The sequence below is a fragment of the Myodes glareolus genome, chromosome 4, assembly GCF_982192425.1.
Source record: "Myodes glareolus chromosome 4, mMyoGla1.1, whole genome shotgun sequence".
In the NCBI taxonomy this organism is placed as follows: domain Eukaryota; kingdom Metazoa; phylum Chordata; class Mammalia; order Rodentia; family Cricetidae; genus Myodes; species Myodes glareolus.
The window spans coordinates 115,350,973-115,373,904 of NC_142029.1; the positions used below are offsets into that span (position 1 = coordinate 115,350,973).

A 22,932-nucleotide genomic window follows, 5' to 3' on the forward strand; every position below is an offset into this window, starting at 1 on the left:
TGTCAGATGTGGGGTTTGTGAAGATCTTCTCTCATTCTGTAGACTGTTGTTTTGTCTTATTTACCATGGATAGTCAGATCTTTTATTCCCAACATCCAGGCCACACAAATATCCTTGCCAGATATTATTTTTGCTGAGTGGATAAGTTTATTTTGAAAATGGCATCAAATTACTTGACTTCTCTAATGATTAATAATGGAATCCCTGCTCATGAAGATATTAAAACCTAATGATATGCTCACTGCTAAGTTTAAAAGATACCTCTATATTTAACATTTTAATAGTAAAATTTGTTTTTGAGATGTACACTTTTCTTTTAGATATATTCTTTGACCCTGATTTTCTCAATTCATACATGCCAGGTCTGTCTTTTAAAAACTTCCACATAATAATGAAATTTGTATTTTCCAACTATATTGTGTAAATCCTAATTATAAGATAGTTGTTATTGCTATTTTTCTCAATCTCTGCTCCTTTGTTAAGAAGCAAGAGTCAAAGTCTAGCCAGGTAGACACAAGGCCCATTGACAGGAGTTGGGCCTTTGTTTACCTATATTCTGTTTGACACTCTCCATCCTTTCTATACTGCACCTAGTTTCAACGTCTGTTTTGTAAAAGGAATGTCTATCAACTTATTCTCTGTTGGGTTTTCTCTTGGATTCAACTAATCTACCAAACAAAATAGGCTCAGAAAAGAAACAGAAATACCGAGCAAGAAGTCATAATTTCTGAAAGGCATAATAATGTAGTAAATAATTAACTTACATAATAATGTTTATTTGACTGCATTAATTGGAGACCTCCTTTGGGTGGTTCCCAAGATTTTATGTAGATGGTTGGCTTGAGCTGTTTCTAGATCTTATTTCTTTTTATTTCATTACAGAGCAGAGTGGACACAGCTAATGGAGTATTGGTGATCCATAGTGTGAATCAATCCGATGCTGGGATGTATCAGTGTTTGGCTGAGAATAAATATGGAGCTATTTATGCGAGTGCTCAACTGAAGATCCTAGGTATGCAGTTTCTCAGCAAATAGACAGGAAAGAAGTGTGACTTCTTCTCCTACCCATTCTTACTACAGTGAGGTTTTATGCTGTGAATCTAAAACCTATTTGATGTCATGAAAAGAATCGCTGTATCTCGTTGATATTCCTGTAAGCTTTGGAAGAAAGCTTTCCCTTCTGCAGTTTCTCCCACCATGTTTATGTGTGTGACTTTAGTCTACATCTTAAATGGTTGGTACAATATGTCTTTGATATGGCAAGGAATAAAATCATGTAGGCGCATACGTTAATTTTCACAGGATAAAACCTTGAGTGTGTATAGAGGGCTACTCTTATTTCCTTTCTCGTGCTGTGTTAAAACACTGTAACCAAAGCTGCTTAAAGGAGGGAAGGATTTGTCTTACACTTCCAGGCCACAGTCCACAGTTCTTAATCAAGAACGTGAAGCAGAAACTATGGAGGATGCTTCCTACCAGTCCAATGGACTCGTGCCTAGTTAGCTTTCTTATACAGCCCAGAACCACCAGTCTAGCAATGCTGTCACCCACAGTGCGCTGGGCCGGTGTACATCAATTAATAATCATGACAATGTCACACATACAATATACAGATAATTCTTAAGGTTTTCTCTCTGAGGACTCTAGGCTGATTCAAATTGACAAAGCTAACTAGGACAGAGATCCTAGTATTTGTTCAGCCTGTGCTATTCCCATAGAAAGGCTAATGTTTTCCCGAGTAGTTTCTGATGATCACTGTGTTTGTGACACCAGGGTGAACAGCTCCCTTCTCATAGGTACCTGGTATTATGTTCTGCATTGGAGAGAAAAGTCTTCCTGGGATCCAGAGGGCAAGCATAAAAAGCTCCACCTTTGCTAAGGTAACATCTGGGCATGAAATCCAGTCCTCTATTGAAAGTGTCAGGAAGATTTCGCCCAGATTTTCCTGGGCAATGCTGGTGTGTTGGGACATGTGTACTGAGTTTGTTTTCTTGCACTCAGTTGGCTTCTGAAGCCTTTGTTCTGGGATGACTGTAGTAAAAAGAGAGATATTTATGCGATCTTAGCACTCTGTCTTTCCAATGCACATAAGAACCCTACAGGCACTTTCTCTTTTCTAACTTCTGTAAGCATAACATTTATAAGGAAATGGATAGTCTCTGGAACCTGGAAAGAAATTTCTTACATGCAAACTAAATGTAACACATCATAGATACTTACTCAGTTGTAAATACTTACAGTTGAAATTGCTTCACATAAAAAAAATAGCTGATAGTGGATTTCATAGCAATTCCATCATCTTAACAAATCAAATATTAATGCATTTGTTTGTCAACATATTGTCCAGCATTTCAGAATTGAAAGGCTAATTCAGGCATCACTTACATCAGAGTTTTCCCAGAAACATTCTCAAGCCCTTTACTCAATAGACATACTTTCAAAAGTGTTTGTTACAAATCAAGTGCCCAGGAGGCAACCGAAACTGTTACTTGTAATCTTCCCATACTTGTCTTCAGTATTTTGGCATACTCGATTGTAATGTATACCTCATTCTAGTACTGTCATGCCATGCACTATATGGCTTTAACATAAGCATAAATTTCTCCTGAGAGTTATGCAAAGATTCAGTTTGTATAAACAATGACTCACTCAGATGCTGTACACGTGCATATTTCATAGTTTAAGTGATCTTGATATAAGTTAGTAAGTCTTAATGTTCACACTTAGATGAGTAATTGAGACAAATGAAATAAATTTTTGAGTTAAAATTCATACAGCTCCATTTCTTTAAAAAAAACTAATTTCTTTAAAAACTGCAGTCACTTCTGTATAATTCTAAAGTAAAGTGAGGTGGGCTTCGTCAAATAAGTTGGGAAATAAAAGATATCAGTTGTCTTCTCTGGGACTTAAAACATCTCTGCACAGAAACCCAAAAGTGACTCTCTTGGTCAAGCTCCTAAGCAATGTCCAAGTGGCATGCAGCCTTTCTCAACTGAACTCGGTGATCATAAATTAAGCCTGTCATTTACTGAAGTACTATTTCTTTGTAGATTCCACATTATGTTCTCATAATGGACAGATAACTACAAGAGCTTTGTTAGCTAATAATAAATTAAATTTTGTGCTAATGCCTTATATTTTTTTTCATGAGATTTTAAGAGAAAAGTGTGCCCGAGAAACAAGTAGAATACAAGAGTGAACTAATAATTCTCAACTTTGCTTCTGATGGAAATTACTTGTCTTTGACACAGCCTCGCCACCCTCCTTTGAACTGAATCAGGTCAAGAAAACAATAATTGTCACCAAAGACCGGGAAGTCCTCATAGAGTGTCAACCACAGGGTGCTCCCAAGCCAACCATCTCCTGGAGGAAGGGAGACAAGGCAGTGAGAGGCAGCAAAAGGTGAGAACTTTAATTTGCACTTCAATCTCTTAACATCAGAATGAACTTCTTTTATCAGCATGTGAAGTCATGGGCTCCCCCAGATTGCTGCACGCACAAGCATCATCTCATCGGAATGCTTTCTTCTCTCCTAGAAATCTCTCATTGTCCTTGACCCCTCTTCTTGCTAGTTCCCTACCTCCCCCAAATAATTTCTCACTCTGCTGTCATTAACATCAGATATTTTGGAAGTTGCAAATGACACCCATTAAATGCATATATGAGTCTTGTGGAGATTATGTCATATTTCATAAACTAGTTGAAATGTGATTTTTTTCGATATGTGATCCTAAAAACACAGAGATTGCTTTAACACTGTAGCAAGTTCTTTGATGTGCAGTAGAATTTCACTACATTTTAAATAAAACTAATTGTTTTGCTTTTCACTTTGGCTTTGCATTATGATGGTCTACATATTGTCTCTGATCATTTTATGATCTGTGATTTTGTTTGATGTTGGTGTTTAAATAATCTGAACATATTCTGTGTCTTCTGCATGGTTATTTTTATGAACAAATTTGTGCCATGTGATATTTTTACCAATGCTTCCTTTTCTGTTCTTAAGCATGTCAGTGAAAAATAAAATCAGATTACTTTGATGGCAATAGGCATCTTTGAAATGTGTAGAAGAATATTCAACATATAAGCATTTATTTCTAGAAAGCAAAAGGCAAACAAAAGAATATCACAGCAGTAAAACAATAGAAACTTGAAACAAATTATGTGATGATCCCATTCTGTTATACTCTATCTTCTTCCTGGGCTGATCTGGCAACTTCCAAGCTGTGCTGTCATTACTCATTGATGTTTAAAGGTAATGATTGAGATGTGATAAAACATCTTCTGATATGGAAACATAAGGCATATATTATTGTATAAGAACTTTGTATTTACCTTATCTATAAAAATAAGGAGTATGACAAGTTCCGCATGATTGGAGGTAAGTATAATATACTTACGTAATTCAAGTCAGTAATGGCTGTCCCACCGAATAAACTTTTAAATTACTTCAGAATAATTTTAAATTTTAGGAAATTTCTTTACAATGTAGTGTCTCAGAAAGTCTAAGATACAATGGTTTCCATAGTCTCAGATGAGATTTGTTGCATGATTGAGTTCAGGTAGGGCATAGAGGCCTTTGTTGCTTGGATATGATAATCGCGTGGGTGTGAGGAGTTGGAATGAGCTTCTTGGTTTGAAAGAGAATTCTGTCTTTTGTAGAAATGAATAACAAACTGTTACATCAGTATTTCCTTTGTCTGGATCAATTAAATTATGGCTCAATATGGAGACTTATTCCCCCAGAGAAACAGAGAAGTATAGTATGTAACTCTTGTTAAAATGGGAAAATTTTGTTAAAAAAAAAAAAACTTGCATTGCAAGGTTATCATGTGTTCTGAATGTACCCCAGCTTTGGAGATATTGTCCAAAGATATAAGCTGTCCTATTGGAAAGGCTTTATTTTGTTTTATGTTTTAAGGTAGCATGTGAACCTTCTCCTATTTGTTGTAGTTCATCAGATGAATGCTCACCCTCATCGACTGTTCAGAAATGCCACACTGTGAGTTTAAAATTAGGTGGCATCTATTTTCACAGAGTGCAAATAGTAGCAGAGTTGGAAGTTGTCTGTTATAATAAGAGGAACAAAGTGATATTAGTATTGCCTAGAAATGGAAAGGCACTGTTTATTCCAGCTGCATCTGCCCCAGTTTCTGTGCACCCCTAGGTACTCACTCAGGTCACGAGACGGATGCTGACCTCAAGCCCAGTTACCCTATTTATTTCCAAATTTTGGTACTTCTCACTGACATGCTGTTCAGGAAGAAAACTAAAAATTGAAATATTTATGTTTTACTTATTCAAGGAAAAGCAAGATTTGTCCATGTTCTGTCTTTCTCAGTCTATATATTTAAATGTACACACTGTCTCTGCATACAGACAAATAATGGTCCTTTCCCTCTGAGACTGATAGATATAGCTGGGCCAGAAAGATCAAAAGCTGAAGGTCAACCTGGGCTGAAGGGTGAATTCAAGGCCAAACTGGTCAGTGCAGTGAGACCCTGATCAAAAATAAACAAACTTAAAAGGAAGCATGTGATTGAGTGTGACTTAGTGATGCTCAGTGCACACAGCAGATGTGAGACCCTTTGTCTAATCCCTAGAACAGCAGCAAAGTAGGCATAGTGGCAAAATATGTATATCACCAATGGGCAATGGATTACCATACTGAGTCATCTCAGCTTGTGTGAGCATTTTATTTATTTGGTTTGTAGAGATGTTATCTGTGTCCCTGGGCTCATAATGATTGGTCAGGGAGAACAGCTCCTCGGTTCATCTATCTCACCATCACTTATAACGGTGCTGGCTATTTTAACCAGGGGCACTCACACCTTGCCACTCTGGGTAGCAGAATTCTGCCGTGTGTGATCAATGGCCTCAGTTTCCCTGTTCATGCTTCAGTTTACAGACTTACTTCTTGTTTAAACTTATAACTGCAAGGTGGATTGATGGCTCAGTAGTTCAGAGCACTTGCTGTTCTTACAGGGGCCCTGGGTTTGCTTCCCAACACATAAAATGGTGATACATACCTGTCTAGAACTCCAGTTCTGTGGGATTTAGTGCCCTCTTCTGGCTTCTGCTGGAACCAGGCACATATGTAGCACACATACATACACACAGGGAAAATATTCATGAACACAAAATTTAAATAAACAATCCTTCTTGGAAATAAACAGTAACTTTGTTGACTTTGAGGGCTTGACAAGGATAGGCGATTTCAGGTGGGGGAGGGGTGTTGGCTGAAATAACTTTTTTTAGTATATTTGGGTTGTATGTCTAACAAACATGGAAATATGTCCTTTGGAACTTGATAGGAGGAACATAGCATTTGCATGCTTATTATTGATTACACTGAATTCCTGAAGCCATTAATTAATATGTTGTAAGGGGTTATATGGGGATAAATGATACTTGACTAAAATGTCCAGCTACATGGTAAGTTGACCTTCATGCCTTGACGGCTACGCTGAGTCACAGTATCCCGAAAATTAAAAAATATCAATTGCCTGAGAACACAGTTATGTTAGACATGGGCTGATGAGACCCATACCATTGAGATGTCTTATTTAAGGGGAACATGTGACAATAAAACATTAATATGACCCTGAAGTAAGAACCAGATGCCTGGTAAAGTTTCACATTAGTCACCCCCGCATTTGAATGGACCCGGAGCAAGAAGAGGGGCATAGGTGGGTGGGTTTCTGATTTCACAAAGGATGGTAGATTAATAGACAAAATGGGGAAGGGGATAGTCGTGTGGACAAGAAGGGTTTATGACAGAATGATATATGTAAGATAAGGTAGATATGTCTATAAAACATGAATTAAATAATTGACTATCATATTCATGGTTTGGTAAATATTATGTTGATAAAGAAGTAAATGGCCTATATAATTAATAATTAATACATGTTTATATACTTGGGGAATATAATTTAATGTACAATATACATAAATGTATTATGTACTAGATAAATTTATGAAATTTACTAGAAATGAATGAAATGCTATATAGCTGGTAGGTATATGGCAGGTTAGGATGCAATTCTTATTAAAATCGGGGAGGTTCAGTTTCTGCCTGCAGAGGAAGAGAAGAGGTGGAACAGGCAGAGATGATGTTGACTCTACCATTGACATTTGGGTCTTTAGTGGTAAGAGCAGTTTTTCTTATGTATTGTGGTGGCATTCCATTTGTATTTTTAATGAATAAAGCTCTTCTGAAGATCAGAGAGAAAGACAAAACCCACTGGTCAGCCTTATAGACACACACCTTTAATCCCAGTAGCCACACTAGTTGCCATAGAAACCGGACAGTACATACCTTTAATACAAGTGATGCACATCTTTAATCCCAGCCCTAGAGAGGGTTCAGGAGGAATCAGCTTTCAGACACGGTCTCTTTCTGACCTGGAGGCAAGCTCTCTATTTTGAACTGAGGTTGAAGGGAGAGTCAGTGGCTGGCTGTTATTCTTTTATGACGTTCAGGTTGAACCCAAATTTCTCTCTCTGACTTTTTATTAGTCATAATTAAGTTGGTGCCTAATGTGGGGCACAGACCCTAGATCCTAGGACTACGAGCTCTGTGCTCTACAGACTGAGACCATGTTTCATTGAATAGTATGATAGATCTCCAAACCAGCATGGAGAAAAAGACATTTAAAACATTGGTGTGTGTGTGTGTGTGTGTGTGTGTGTGTGTGTGTGTGTGTGTGTTTAGATCAGTGGACAACTTATGGGAGTCAGGTTTTTCTTTTTACCACATGAGTCCTGGGAATTGTACTTAGCCCTTCAGATTTGTCTGTATCCACTGAACTATGGTCTTGCTAAAGAAAATATATTTAGGTTATTCTATGGTACTTGGTCACCTGTTTGATGCACTTGCTCGTCATCCCAACCTCCTGCATCACCACTTATTCTCCTTTACCTTGTCCTCCTTCAGTGCCTTGATGAGGTTTCTGTATCAGAAATATAAAGATTCACTTTTATCAGTTCTATAGTCTACGTAAAATTCAATGACTATCTTTGGGAGTTACAAGGAGAGTTCTAGAGGTTGTGGAAGTGGTTCGGTTGTAAAGTACTTGCTGTTCAAACCAGAAGCCCTGGGTTCAGTCCTGAGCCTCCTCATTAAAGCCTGACTCTGGTGACACCTGTGACCGCAGTGCTGTAAGAGTTAGTGGGCAGGGACAAGCAGATTTCTGAAGCTCCCTGTCTGGAGAGTTGTCAGTTAGTGAGCTCCAGATTGAGACAAAGAAGCCGTGTCAGTAGTTATGGTGGAAGACCACTGAGATGTCTCAACAGGTAAGGGAACATGCCATCAAGCCTATGACCTGAGTCCTATCCTCACACTCTGCATGGTGAAAGGACAGAATAGACTCCTGCATGTTGTTCTCTGACCTCCACACACGCACTATTGAACACAGATTCCCACACACTTACAAACCAATGTAAATGACTAAGTGTAAAATTAATTTAATTGATGGAAGTATAAACATAACAATCAACCTCTGTCCCCTACATATACATATGTATGCACATTTGCACACTTATGTGCATACACAGGCATATACCACACCCCATTTGCAAACAGTTTTTACCATGATCATTTTAAAAAGTTCTCTCTGTCTCTCTGTCTCTCTCTGTCTCTCTCTCTGACTCTCTCTTTCTCCCCCCTCCCTCCCTCACTCTCTCTCCCCCTCTCTTCCCCTCCCCCTCACATGTTAGGGTAGCTTCAAGTTTGAGCACATCATTTCTGAGGTCCATCAGCACACATCAACTGAGGTTTTATATCATTTTTTTCCATTTTCCTGTTGAAATAAATGCTGTTGAGGAGTCCTCTGCATGGAGGCTGCATGGGGACTTTCTCCCCACCATACTATCACAAGCCTGTTCTGCTCATCACGTTCCTATAGAATATCCACTCCAGCTCATTATTCCCATTACTTGGCCATTAACTTTTGTTAAAATATAATCATCCAGAAACACTCCAGCAGTGCACACACATTAAATCTTCATTATTGCATGTTAAACTTCCCTACTTTCTGTGTGCAGCTTGGCTGAGAGAAGAATACAAGGTTCTGAGCTGAGATACAGTTTTGCATCCTATTCAATGGCTTCTGTCTCAGCTGTTAAGGACCATCATAGAAATGTTATAGATGTTTAAACATTATTTAAAAATATTAAAGCTCTAAAGTAGTTCAAGTATGGATTTTTATTTCTAGACAAAAAAAATAGTGTTTACAGAGATAGTAAAGTGTGATACAAGTGCTTAAGAAATCTGAAGCAAAACTTAATAAATAAGGTATTGTGTAGAAAGCCATGCCAAAGGGTAAGTGCTCTTTTGTGCAACTGAAATCAAGCAAAGACTTGTCCATAGTCCTTTGCTCAGTCCCCTGTTCTCCAAAGGCATTCTTAATGGCCAACTTTTCTACTTCCTCATTTAACACACATAGAGAATTGCACTTGAAGTACCTATTAGTTGACTTCTTCTGGGAATTCATGTTGCGTTTATTGGACAACAATGATCATCCTCACATATTGACTCACAGACAAATGGGAAAATATATTCTTCATAAAAGCCCTACAGGACACTGTTACAGCAGGGGAAGCGGGTCTTCCTGCTCTTTGTGGGAAAGAAGAGGAATTCATGAGTACAATTAGGGTCCTGTCTCCACCCCCTTATTTCCACCTTCATGCTGTGTTTGTTAATGAACGCGCTGTTGGGTTGTTTTCTCAATGACACTGTCTTTTATATATTAAGAACATAAAACAATGCAGACCCTAGGTATCTTCCTTTTTTGTTTGCCATCTAGAAGTTGTATAATAAGGGTAAATGAACATTAATTTATCAAGAGTATGTCACTTATTCCCCTTTTAACTTAAAACCTCTGCTTCTAGAGGAAATGAAGCAATCCAAGTGATATTATTTATCACAAAGGAAATGAGGGTGATATCTGACTTCATAAGATTGACTACTCAAAGGCTGCTGGCAACATGCAGTGTGTTGTCACCCGCAAGGGTTCTCCTGTGACTTCTCTGAATTCAGGAGAAAAACAACTTATACTTACTATTGTAGGATTATGGATGGACGTCTTAGAATCAGGAAATATTGAACTGTTTACGACAACCTCCTTAAAATACTCATAAAAGCATAAAAATCAATAATGAGTCATGGTCATGACTTTATAAATGAAGGTGATAGATACATTTTTGACTTCTAGACACAACATCCTTTCAAGTAGAAATGAGCTAAACTAGGTAATGATCAAGAAACCTGTTACCCCAGCAATTGGGGTAACAGCCAAAACAGTAAGCATAAGAGTTTGAGGCTAGCCTAGCCTACATAGTGAGAACCTTAAAAAGAGAACAGGCAAAATAACAACAAAAAAATGATCAATAACTTGTTGAAAGGTAAAACTCTGAAATCAAACTAAAAGCCAGCAGAAAGAGTCCACTCATGCCTGCTTCAAGACCTATCAGCGAATCCAGATTGTAGACCTAGACCTGCCTTCGCTGTCCTCTTCAGGATAACCTCCTCAAAGCGGCAGGACGCTCATCTCCGTTCTCCCATCCATCTACTCTCATCCTAATTACCTTTGGATTCTATGAAATCAGAGCCACAGAAAAGAGGTGACATAAATCCTAAGATTTTAAATGGTTAGTACATAGTAGTGTCAGTGAACAGTGACATAGAGAATGAGTGGTAAAATCCATGATTTCTGGAAATGATAACCCATACACTTCTAGCAAAAAGAAAGAATGCAAATGGCTTCACATCATATTCAAATGACCATATATATGCTTGTATATTGTTTACTTTATTAAATAATCATAAAACAATAGCTCTTGACCAGATTAGGACTGTCAACATCATGGCATAAGAGTTCAAAGTTCAAACACACAGGGAATATGAAGGTACAGCAATAATTCAGATGAGCTGTCAGGAAATGTACATTAGTCTGAAAGAATAGGTCTAATATGACCATAACAAATGTCTATGTGTTTATATCAGAAAATCTATAATTGTTAGTACTTCCAGAACAAATAGTCAGGAACGTGCTGAGTCAAAGTATTAAAAGCAGAGTCAAATGTAGAAAAAGTCCAGAGTTCAGGAACCCATACTGCATATGCGTGTACAGTAGTAGCACACTCCTTAATGGTCGCATGCGACAATGACATCATATCGCTATCATGCACATTTGAAATAAATTTTATTTTGAAAGAAAACACAGATACATTCATTCTTACATTTAGAAACTGGGAATAAATACAGCTAATTGTTCAAAGACTGGAAATCTATGAATTAGTAATATATTTTAATTTCTGTTGTTGTGCCTTTTGTTCTTTATAAATTATATATAATTTTTATAACTTCTTGAATGAAAAACATTTAGGATAGGAAGTGTCATAAGTTTTTATAGTAGGAACTTTCTGAGTGTTGAAATAACAGGTTGCTAATCACATGGTTCAAACATTTAGAATAATGTAGATTTGGTCTCAATCTTAAGGCAGATTGCTATTGTCAATATTCTGTCTTCAAACTACATTGAACTTTCACTGTCCTGAGGCAGTGAATGAGGACCATTTCTGCATGACTTTAAGACTGCCATCATTACATTTGCTTGTTTCTTCTTCCTTCTTTGTACACGTGACCATTCTCAGCCACAGTTCTATCTCACTCAGGAGAAAGGGATGTCCCCTTGTTGGGAGTGCTTAAGCAAATGCAGTTCTGAGAGTTGACAGATAGCGTGAAGGCAAATAGTTTAAACTAACTTCAAGCACTGGCTTTCACTAAAGTGCTGAGGGAGGAAGAATGCTCTAAGTCGGATATTGACATTTCAATTCAAAGGCATCAGTGATTTGTTTATAATTACCCATCACAAACTAAAGTTAAAGCCAAATCTGGAATTAATCAATAAATCTCGAATTTATGATCAAAGTGAGCAAAAATGAAAACAAAACTGCATTTCAATCACATGTAGAAGGTAGTAGAATTCACCTCTACCGCCTTGTGAGACAGTCTCCTAAGGCACTAGCTAGCTATAAACTTGTAGTTGACATTGAGTTCATGCCCATCCTCCTGCCTCAGCCTTCTGAATGCTCAGATTGAGTCACTGTCTGACTACAATTCACCTTATATTTTGTCATTCTATATCTGAGTTGGGTTCAGTCCACATGCCAGAGAAGCACCCTTCCAGAAGAGTTTATTCCCAGCCCTCTTCTCACCTTTTATTTGAGGAGAGAGTTTCACTTTCTAGCCCAGGCTGGCATCAAACTCTTTGTCTTCCCCCTTTATGGACCCAGTGCTGGGATTGTAGGCATAAACTACCATGCCAGGATTCTCTCATAGTATCATATATGGATTCAGCTTTCTGCTCTAAATACAAGCACTTTTGAGACTGACTTCATAACTAGCTTGACACTTCACACACATTCAGACATCCTCAATAAAAAAACTTTTAGTAATCTGTCCACGCATTCTGTGACTGTAACAGTAAACAGCCTTGGGTTTTTAGTTGTATATAAATAGAACTGGAGACCACACATCCCAGGCACTTTTGCTGGAGGATGAGATTCTATGCAATGAGGAAGTATCTGTACAGTTTTTCGGTAGCATCCTTGCAGGGAAGCTGCTTGCTCTTCCTGACTGCCTCTCCTCTCCTACATGGGCTAGTGTGGTAGGTAGCTTCGTTGTTGAAATTTGATTGAGAGTCCAAAGACAAAAGTAATACAAGAAAAGCCAGTCCCCTAAAGACTGCAGGGACTATACTTCTTGTCCATCGAAACCATATCCAGCTTTGACTGAGAAAGAAACAAACTTTTGATCTTCTGAAGCCACAGGTTTCCTGTAACTAGTGCACCTTGTATTAATAAATCCAGTATTCAGTAAACAATGACCCCATGAAAACCCAAAAGTGGACAGTTTTTAATTTCTTTTCTAACACTTCTGAGAGGCTCGGTTAATTGTTTGTCTTCTAGAAAGATAACAAAATTTGCTTTTGGCTTATTATCATGCTTTCTTATTTTAAATCCAAAAATATTTCTAACTGGTACAGTAAAAAACAGGGAAACTGCATCTTTTGGTGAAAACTATATGATATCCTCATACATGCATACATTATATAATGTTCATATAAGGTTAAAGATCCTCGTCTCTCCGAGATTTATCAAGTCTTTAAATAGAAATATTTCCTTCTAGATTTTTAAAATATAAATATGTTGTCACTATCTTTAGTTGTCTGAAACACAGCACAAGCTTCTTTTTACATTATATTTTATTCATTTGCTTTATGTGCTTGTGTATGTTTGGGGATATGCATCCCACAGTGCTGTGGAGATGAGAGGACAGCCTGCAGGGTCAGTCTTTTCTCCAGCCATGTGGGCCCTAAGGATGAAACTCAGGACCCCAGGCAGCAAGTGCCTTTCCGCGCTGATCTGGCTCATGGGCACCAGGATTTCTGATCCCTAACTGACTGTGAGTCTATGGCCATACCACTATGCAACTGATTTAGTCTATCTAACGGCGTTGTTCAACTTCTCCTTATCCCCATCTCATTCCTGTTCCTTCAGTCTCTGACAATACCACTTAGCCTCAGTTCTTATAAGTTCAGCTTCCTACAGCTCACATACTTTGAGGATACACACATATGAGAGACTATGTGGGGTTTTTTGAACCTAATTTTGCTTCCAACAGAAGAAAGGATGCCAGTTTACAAGCTAATGGACTCAGTCACCAAAATTTGATCTTACTATTATTTTTCACGTCCTCTGCATGATGATGAACTAGACCACACTGGTACTGGTGATTGATACAATAAAAACCATTTGTAAAAAATCTGTCTGTTCACTGACAAATTGATCAGAGGACCTGATATTATGCATAAATTGCTTGTAAAATCAATATCATAATTCCAGTACCTCTGCCGCCGTTTTTTCCTTGATGAGCGATCCAACTTGGTTTGAGAAAAAAAATAGAATGGTTTTATGAACTCATTCTATTCCTAGAATGCATAACCCAAAATAACACAAATGTACTGAGAGGTAACATTTGCGCTCTATTAAGCTGTTGGTTAAAAATAAGAGTGGAAAAAGTGTTGTCATGGCTTCAAATGCTCACACTTTAGGTGCCCTGTTGACAAAATGTACAATGATGACAAATCTTCAAACATGTGACCTCTAATTGCTTGCAAAGGACAACATATCAGAAAGCCTTATTTTTTTTTTTCTGGTACGTTCCAAGTTGAAGGTCATAAAAGAGCTTCGGATTCCTCCCTAAAGACCTTTGAACATGCCTTTCTGTTTCCTGCTGTCACCACCAGCCTGTCTCTTGTTTCATTTTCCCTTAATTGTTAAATATAACAAAATAGGCCTCAGCTCCCAGAAGGAAGAACCAAGGAAGAACTGGGCAATTTAAGCCGTAAATGACAACAGAATAGGCTGCTCCTGTCGTCCTAGCAGATTCTCTCGCGTGCAGCTTTACGTCTCTACCTAATTACCAGTTTAGCAAACAGTTCATAAATTCTACTTTTAACTATGGTTCATTTACCCTAGTTACTATAAACAGTTGCACAAGTTGCCTGGCTGTGCGCTCCAAGTAGGCACAACTTGAACAAGTCATTAATTGCTTAAAGCTTTTCTTTTCCAAAAGCCCCCCAGACTACGACTTCCAGCTTAATTTGTCCTTAATACAAACAGCCACTAAAATATTTGGGAATTCAAGCCTCCAAGTGCATGCTACTGACTGATGCTGCTACCTCCCCAAGTGACTCTTTGTTGAATATCAAATAGTGAAGAAAAAAGTTTCAGAGAATGTTAAGAACAAAGCAAGCTACAACAGAGACGGTTAGCAACCTCTGGGATAGGCTATTCCCAACAGTCACTTCTTTGCAGTTTTTGCATAAATCATTCACTAATTTAACTATGGTTAGTTCATAAGAGGAAACAGAGGCATGGTTACAAATTAGAGGTCAAACTTGGCGTTAATCTTGACTGTAAGTGGGCTCTGGTCACACAAGACTTTAATCTCAGCACTCAATTCAGATGCAATGGGTCTCTAAGTGAGAGGTCAGCCTGGTCAAAAGAGAGAGGTCCAGGACAGCCAGGGCTAAACAGAGTAAATCTGTCTGGAAAACAAAGCAAGACAAAACAGAAAACAAAAGAAAAACCCTTAACTGCAATGAAAACAACCGACCTACAGACCATTTCCATAAAAGATAACCCAAACAGCAAACAGACCTTAGCACTAGCCTGCTCGCTTCTCTTCACATTTAAAACAATTCCGTTCTGAAATTAACCTTTGATCAAACTACAGAGAATCAGTAACTATCAGTGCTCAGTCACAAGTGGTATGTCTACGTCACCTCCTCCCCCAGGCTCAGGGACTATTGTGAAAGGGGGGCAGAAATATTGCAAGAGGCAGATGTCAGAGAGGACCAGAGTCAGTGTCTTCTGGCCACAGCAGCGCAGCTGTATTCTGAACTCAGAAAAGCAGTGTTTGGCTGCTTGAGATCTGGATGAGACCAAATCACTCTACACATGAAGTGAGGAGAGGCCCACTGGGAGCTACTGACAGATAGTGGTGTCTGGGAAGGAAGGTTGTTTTCTCCTAGGTTGTGGCCTTGTATATGAACTGCACTCCAAGAGATTAGTCTACACCATGAGCTTATGGGCTACACAAATGGACTCTATAGATCATTTTAAAAGAAAGAGAGACTTGAAATTGGGAAGGGGTAGAGAAGAGGAAGTTTAATCTGGGAAGAGATGGGGGTAGATATAATCAAAATGCATTGTATGAAATTTCCAAAGATTTAATAAAATATAAAAATGGATATAAAATTAAGGTATCTGTGCATGTATATATGCATATATATGTAGATGTATCTACATGCAGCTGTACCCATATTTTAAGATGGTTTCTATGCTCGTTTTATCTGGGGAAATCAGAATACTGAGCTAACTCTGTGACTCTCACCTCCCAGTTGTACATAACCCTTCTGCTTCTTCCCTCATGCTACAAAAGGCAAGGCCAGGTACAGTTATGTGCAATTTGATCCATCTCATGGAAAACAAACCTTTGTTTAACAGAGAGTAAGATGCTGTGCCAGTTCATATCAACGTAGGAGAAAGAGGCCTTGTGCCCAAGGAGGCACTATTAAAGTGCTCAGGATTAACTCAAGTCTTGATCCCTATTAATAGCAAAGAAAAGGTGCCCCACTAAGACAATAATAAAATTAGTTCCATATCCTAAGCACAGAGAATGCTAGCTGTAGACTTTTTTGCAGTCCTCATAATCAGATATTATCAGAAAGATATGACTGCCCATTTTAAATGAATTTAGTCAGAATTAACCAAGGCTCAGACATACAGCATATCAGCAAATAGCTCAGGCAGACCAAATGTCCAGTTCTGCTTTTAGTCCACACCACACTTAGACCATTGAACGCGCAAAACCTTGTGCGAGACATGGAATATAAAACAAAATCTGGGTGGAAAACAAGGACTAGGTTTTGGATGAACTATTGAAAATGGATCTTGAATATGATTTTGGCTTGTAGAGGTAGGGTGTTTTCTAGGACAAGAGCTCAGAATTGAAGAAAGTACTTCTCCTGAATCCCAGACACTTTATGAAAATATGTATAATGATTTGGGTCAAAGTGTGGATTATATGTACAGGTACGAACGAGAAATAAAGCAGACAGTTCAAATAGCTATGGACTGAGTACTTCGAAAGGCAGGCCAGGTTTGTCCTTAACTTGGTGTCTCAAAGGTCGTCTTCAAGACACTCAGTTCATTCCTGTAAATTCACGCAGAACAATAAACAGAAAAGCAGTCTATTAGACAGCTTGACCAGTGGGGAAGAAAAAGAGCATTCAAAATTAGGGAAACATCCTAGATCCACCCTACTGTGACAAAGTCCCTGAGAAAATCAAGTTAAGGGGGCAAAGGTGACTTGGCTTATTGTTTCAAACATGTATGTTCATGATTGTCTGGATTCTCTGTGTCCGGGCCTGTGGAGATGGAGACTGTGATGATGGGGTGCAGTGAATCGGGGACACTATGATGATGGGGTGCAGTGTATCGGGGAGACGGCTCACCTTCTGGCAGCTGGGAAACACACAGGTCCACAGGGGCCTTCAAATAACCCCATATGTTTGTTTCTTTAAAGAAAACTGCATCCTCTACGTTTCTACCATTGCCCATTCAAGGGAGCTAAGACTCCATCCATGCAGTGACTGGTGATGTCAGAGCTCTGAACACTTCCCCAGCCTCCCCACCTCAGAGTCCTGCTATGTGAGACCAAGGTCTCTGCCTGACCAGCAGCCTCACATTGAGATATAAAACACAATAGAAGAAATGCAAAACCACTATTATGTGTGAATGGTTTGTTCTTAAGAAAGCCCAAAATAATCAGTAGAAAAAAATAGTTGAACTTTAATGAAGCTTGATTGCAGTTTTTTAAATACAAGCCCCCAAATTTGCATTTCTATGCAATGAAACAAAAAGGTTGAAAAAATAATTTATAATGGCATCCACAGAAGGCTTGGGACTTTGTGGGGATGGCAGGATAGCATGCTTTGGGGAAATAGAGATATTTTCATTTAAAATTCTATTTTGAGTTAAAATACAGTTGAATTTCTCCATGAATGTTAACTTTCCCCAGACTGTATTATCCTCAAACTCCCCATATTTTATTAGTGGCATCTTTATCTGTCTTTCCCTGAATGAAGCCAGAAAAGCATTTTAAGTACCATGTTCTCAAAGGTTTTCCAAAAACGCTATTTTTTATCTTTAAAAAAAAAAATCCATGTAAAGCAACTTCAAAGAGAACAAATAGCTTGGGTTTCAGTTTTTCTCAAGAAATTCAGAGACATGTTGTGTCTTCCATCACCTCCCCAAGAGCCAGTGCCACCAGAGTGAAATCACTGATCATCTCTAAATACCCCCGCACAGACAGTTCTGCTTCCGAAGGGTGTTAAAGACTGGTCTCTCTCTCCCCCGTGTTGTGTGTGTGTGTGTTTGTGTGTGTGTGTGTGTGTGTGTGTGTGCGCATGCGTGCGCGTACCACCACATCCAGTGGGGATGCTTTAACTTAAACAGTTATTCTAATAGTCTGGTTGACCATATGCACTTTAAAACACACACACACACACACACACACACACACAGAGAGAGAGAGAGAGAGAGACAAGAATGCACACATGTGAAACAGTACTTGGGAAATCTTTGGTGTCTCAGAGATGTTATTAATTATAAGTAGAAAAAATGATAAAAGTTACTTCTGTGTCTGGAAGATGTTTGGCTAAGACTCAACTTTTTATTATAGTTAATATTCATTGACAAAATTGTAACTGAAAATAAAAGCTGTGTGATTTGATTATTAACAATAATCAAAATTACTAGGTTTGATCCCTAGCACTGCAAAAGGGTAAAAGAAAAGCTGCCAATACGTGGACACCAGGAGGAAGACAGAAAGCATCAGATATACTAGCTCAATTAATGAGCAGTTATTTTCTTAATCACCCCTGTGTCATAGATAAATCTTGGAACTGTGAAATAACCCGCCCACAGTTGCTCGCTAAGTGGGTTTGCAGGTTCACATCGAGGAAGAGCAGCCCCAAGAAGCTTTCACACGGGTCATAGGGTACTGACTCGGAGATACTGAACTTGCCTGACCTGCTAAGCCTCAGTATCTTCTTTCTGAAATAAGGCCACGGTAAGTAAATGAGAGCGATCTTGAGAGTCGGGCACATGATCTTCAGCTACCTCTGGCATGTGAAGGACACTCAGTAATCTGCACATGTCCTGTCATAAAGAGGGCTACCATGTGGGCGTAAGCCAGGTGGTCCTCACCTGACAGGAGAAAGGGCGCTTTCACAATGTGTCTTTGAATTCCATTTTTTTAAAGGTAGCTGAACTTGACCCACTTACATCAGAGCTTGTTTCATAGTTGTAAGGAGCAGGAAGCCTAACACCACGGTATGGGCTGACTGGCTGACAAGCGCCCCCTCTCAGCCCATGGACCTGCTGACTCCTTGTGTCTTCACCTAGATTGTAAGACTCATGACTTTTGTATTTTCCCTTAATACCAATTATTTATCCATATTCTCTACACAGAACCATTTTGTTCTGCAGAATTAATCATTGAAACTACTCCTAGCTACCTGTGCAACACTCTGTGCTTCATCAGCCTCCTTCCCCAACAGCCTCTACCACAGCTCCTCTACCGGGTCTTTCCTAAACAACACCTTGCAACCAGGTTCCTTAGTCACCACAGCGGAGCCACACCCTCTTTCTTCTTTTATGAGTGTTACAGGAGATGAGCTCAGGTCCTCATGTTTACTTGATAAGGACTTTGCTGGCAGAGCTGGCCCAGCTGGGCTCTTCAAATCACCCAGTGTACTCTGCGGTGTTCTTATTTGTCATGCATGATCAGTACATACAGCTTAGAGACACTTTCTGGGTGACAACAGCTTTGTTTCTTTTTACTCACTAACCTGATTCACAAGATCCCAGGAAAACATACGTACAATTTCTCTCTATCTCCAAGTCTCCATATTTCTGCCCTTCAGCTTCTCAAAGGTACATAGAGATAAGTTTAAGCTAAATTATGAAAGACAATACAGAGAGTGGAAGACATGACACTCTGAATTTTGTTTTGAAGAAAGATGTTATAAGAAAATAATTAATATTACCTCATCTTTTCCCATAGGAACTCAACTTTTGCTTATAGAATTAAGTCACACCAGCACGGTATAAATCACAAGTATAAGGACAACAAGAGTTGATTTTCTTTGTTTATTTAGGAATTTTAACTAAACATAGTTGGTTTACCATGATGGCTCCCTTCTTACTGGCTTAAACTCTGGTTTTCTGGTCAACAGAATTAGCCAAATGATCACTAAACTAAGAAGAACAGCAGTGAGATCTCAGTTTCTCCATCTCTCCAGCACTTACCTGCTGAAGCCTTTAAAGCCTTTGTTGATGGCTTAACTGATGCTTTTCAGAAAAGCACCCTGGGAAGCTGTGCTCTGCCCTGAGTCTTCCTGCTGAGTGTGTCTCCTGGGGTTCCCCTTCCCGGTGCCATGTTAAGCACGAATCTGAATATTTTTCACAAGCTACTTAATGCTGTTCAAAACTCACAGGTAAATCATTTTAACTAAACTCTTGATAGCGCTCCACCCTCCAAAACGTTCCTATGTAGTTTTGAATGATTATAAAATTGCCATTAAAAATTCAGCAGGTGGTGCACCACATGAGAAATGCTACATCTGTGTAAATCACATTCTGGAGAATGACTGTGTTCTCCCCCACATACTGAGAGCAATGCTTAAAATTTTATGTGATTACCCTCTGTGTATGTATGGTGTAGGCTGCGAGCAGATTTGGGGGAGGAAATGAGTCTGCACCTGTGTGCCTGCTTTGAAATGCAGAGATTTCCAACTTCTTCTCTTCTTGAAAGGCTTGGAATGCTCCCAGCAACATGGACACTAGATGTGTGTGCAAACTGTCCAAGGCATGCAAAGCAGCACGTGTGAGCTAGGTCTGAAGGGAACATAGACAATATCCCATCCTCATGGCCCATATTCTGAGTGATGATGTATGATGGCTACCTCTGTCTTCTCAATGGACATCTTCGACTTGAGTTCCAAATCCATACAGATTTTACAACATTGTTTGGATGACTCCAAAAGGCCAAGAGAAAAAGTCCTGTCTTTCCCTAGCTCAGAATTCACAGATCCAGTGTTGTGGTTTGAATGAGAACAGTCCCTGTAGCCTCATATGCTTTAGTATCTATATTGGATACATTAAGTGCTCATATGTAATTTAGGACCATATTGCTATCAAATCAACCATTATGGTGTGACAGTCTCTGTGGTCACATAACTCTTATTTTTCTTAATAATAAGTACAAAAGTAATGATGTTGACAATTTCAGTGTGCCAAAGAGAAATTGTGAGGTGACCATTATGAATTTAACAAGGAAAGAAATGATATTACATACCGAAGATCTATGGTAAGAATGCATCTTCCACCTGAGGAATGAACAGGAAAGAGCTCTGCGCTCGCTGTGCAGTCACACCTTAGGTTGCAAAAGCTGCAGCTGCAGTGGATTCTGAGCCCTTGCTTAAGATGAACAAGCCACTGAATTTCTGTGTGTACCTTCAGGAAAACTGTTAGGAATATTTCTTAAGACAAGTCTCTCTGCCGATGCAAATAATTCCAACCAGACCAAATTAGACCACATAAAAGATACCCATGTTTAGTGTAGTGCTTCCGGTGACCGGGAAAGCATTGAGAGGGAAAGAGAGAGAAGGGGAGACCACTTGAAACCCAGAGACCATGTGTTCATTCTCGGGGGATGGCAGCCTAAATAGACTGTGGGAGTGGCCCTGACCCTCCCTGGGGAGGGGTCACTGCTTGGTGGGCTTTCCCAGAGGTGGAGTCCAGGCCAAAGCCACTCCCAGGGGAGAAGGCTTGAAATGAATGCCTGAGGCTGGGGTAACGTTTCTAACCAAATATCCCAGACTCCTTGGACACAGGTGTATCAGGGGCTGGGGTCTCACTTCCAGCCAGCCCATACTCCTTGGATATAGGGGCGTCGGCTCAAATCTGGCTACTTCCTGTGGGCATAGGGCAATGTTGAAGAGGGGATAGCTAGGAGTTGGTGGGCTTATGCTTCACAAAAGGCGTGACTGAAGAAAGATCCGGTTTACTGTCATTCTGGAGACCTTAGGCAGCTGTTTGTTGAGGGAGATGAGAAGGCAGGTGACTAGGAGAAAAAAAATGTTATTATTGGCCCTATGAATAGGGCTAGTCATGGGAAGTCATTAACTGCCAGAAAGAATGGGACAAAGAAGTGTCCTGGTTGTACAGGTGAGGCTCGGGTATATAATTGGGACACAATAGCAGACAAAACCAGACTTTAGTTGGTAGATGTTCTTGATCTAGGAGAGTTGGTACCAATGGTGAAGTCCCAGGAGCTGGTGCAGGTATTGGCATTGTCTGAAGAGCGCTTTGTAAGTTTGTCTTGACCCCGACAACAGGAGTGACCTGTAAAATATGCTTTAAAATGAGTGGGGTTAAAATACGCACTGGAGACTGTTAGTCTTTATCAGATCAGATTTCCTGATAACACAGCAGAACTTTTTCCAGGTACCTGTAGGTATCTGTAAGAGGATGGAACAGAGTTACATCTTGGTGTCATAGCTAAAGGCTATTGCTTTAGGTTAAAAGGTATGCACATTTTAGAAGACAATTAAAAGGAATTGGGTACTCTGGTTTAACATGTTAATTCTGAATTATGAAGCCTGTGAAAGAGGCACACCTCTCTGTATTTTAGCAGGAAACTTAGCAAATAAAGTAATGACCCAAGTATCTTGGGTCATCAAATGTTAATAGACAGATCAAAAGGGGATAAATGAGCAGAAATGAGACAGCGTTTTTAGCTACACGGGCGATCCCAAATCTCTTATTAGTCCTTGGAGAACACCACTGAAACTAACAAAGAATGAGAACCAATGTGGTATACAGAGGCCCAGATACAGTTTGGGAAGGGGGTTTGAAAAACACTGGATCTCAGTCAATGTTGGCTGGAGTGGAAAATGCTCGCTACAAGATCCTGCTTGTTCCCAGCTGGTGGTGCTGTTTCTGCAGAGAGGCTATGAGCCTTTTAGGGCATGGAGCCTTGCTGGAGGAAGTATGTCAAAGTATGTGCTTTGGGAGTTGGGAGTCTTATCCCACTTCTGATTCCCTCTCTCTCTTTCCTGTGTCTGTGCCTGAGAGACTTGGTCTCTCTGATTCCTGAATCTGTCATCTTGCCTGTTGTATGCTGATAGGCTTTCGTGCCGTGATGGACACTTATCGCTTTAGAACCACAAGTCAGATAAACACTTTTAGCGATGAAGTGTTTTTGGTCATGACGTTTTGTCACAGCAT

At 39.4% G+C, this 22,932-nt stretch overlaps 1 protein-coding gene across 1 annotated transcript in view; it reads left to right on the top strand.

The window, feature by feature from the left end:
• The window catches only part of Cntn5 (contactin 5), a 1,188,481-nt gene that overhangs the window by 928,388 nt on the left and 237,161 nt on the right, over positions 1–22,932 (top strand). Inside the window, exons 12-13 of the mRNA XM_087905876.1 lie at positions 883–1,012; positions 3,252–3,402. Of these exons, the coding sequence (XP_087762002.1) occupies positions 883–1,012; positions 3,252–3,402 (281 nt within the window). The remainder of the gene's footprint in view (positions 1–882; positions 1,013–3,251; positions 3,403–22,932) is intronic.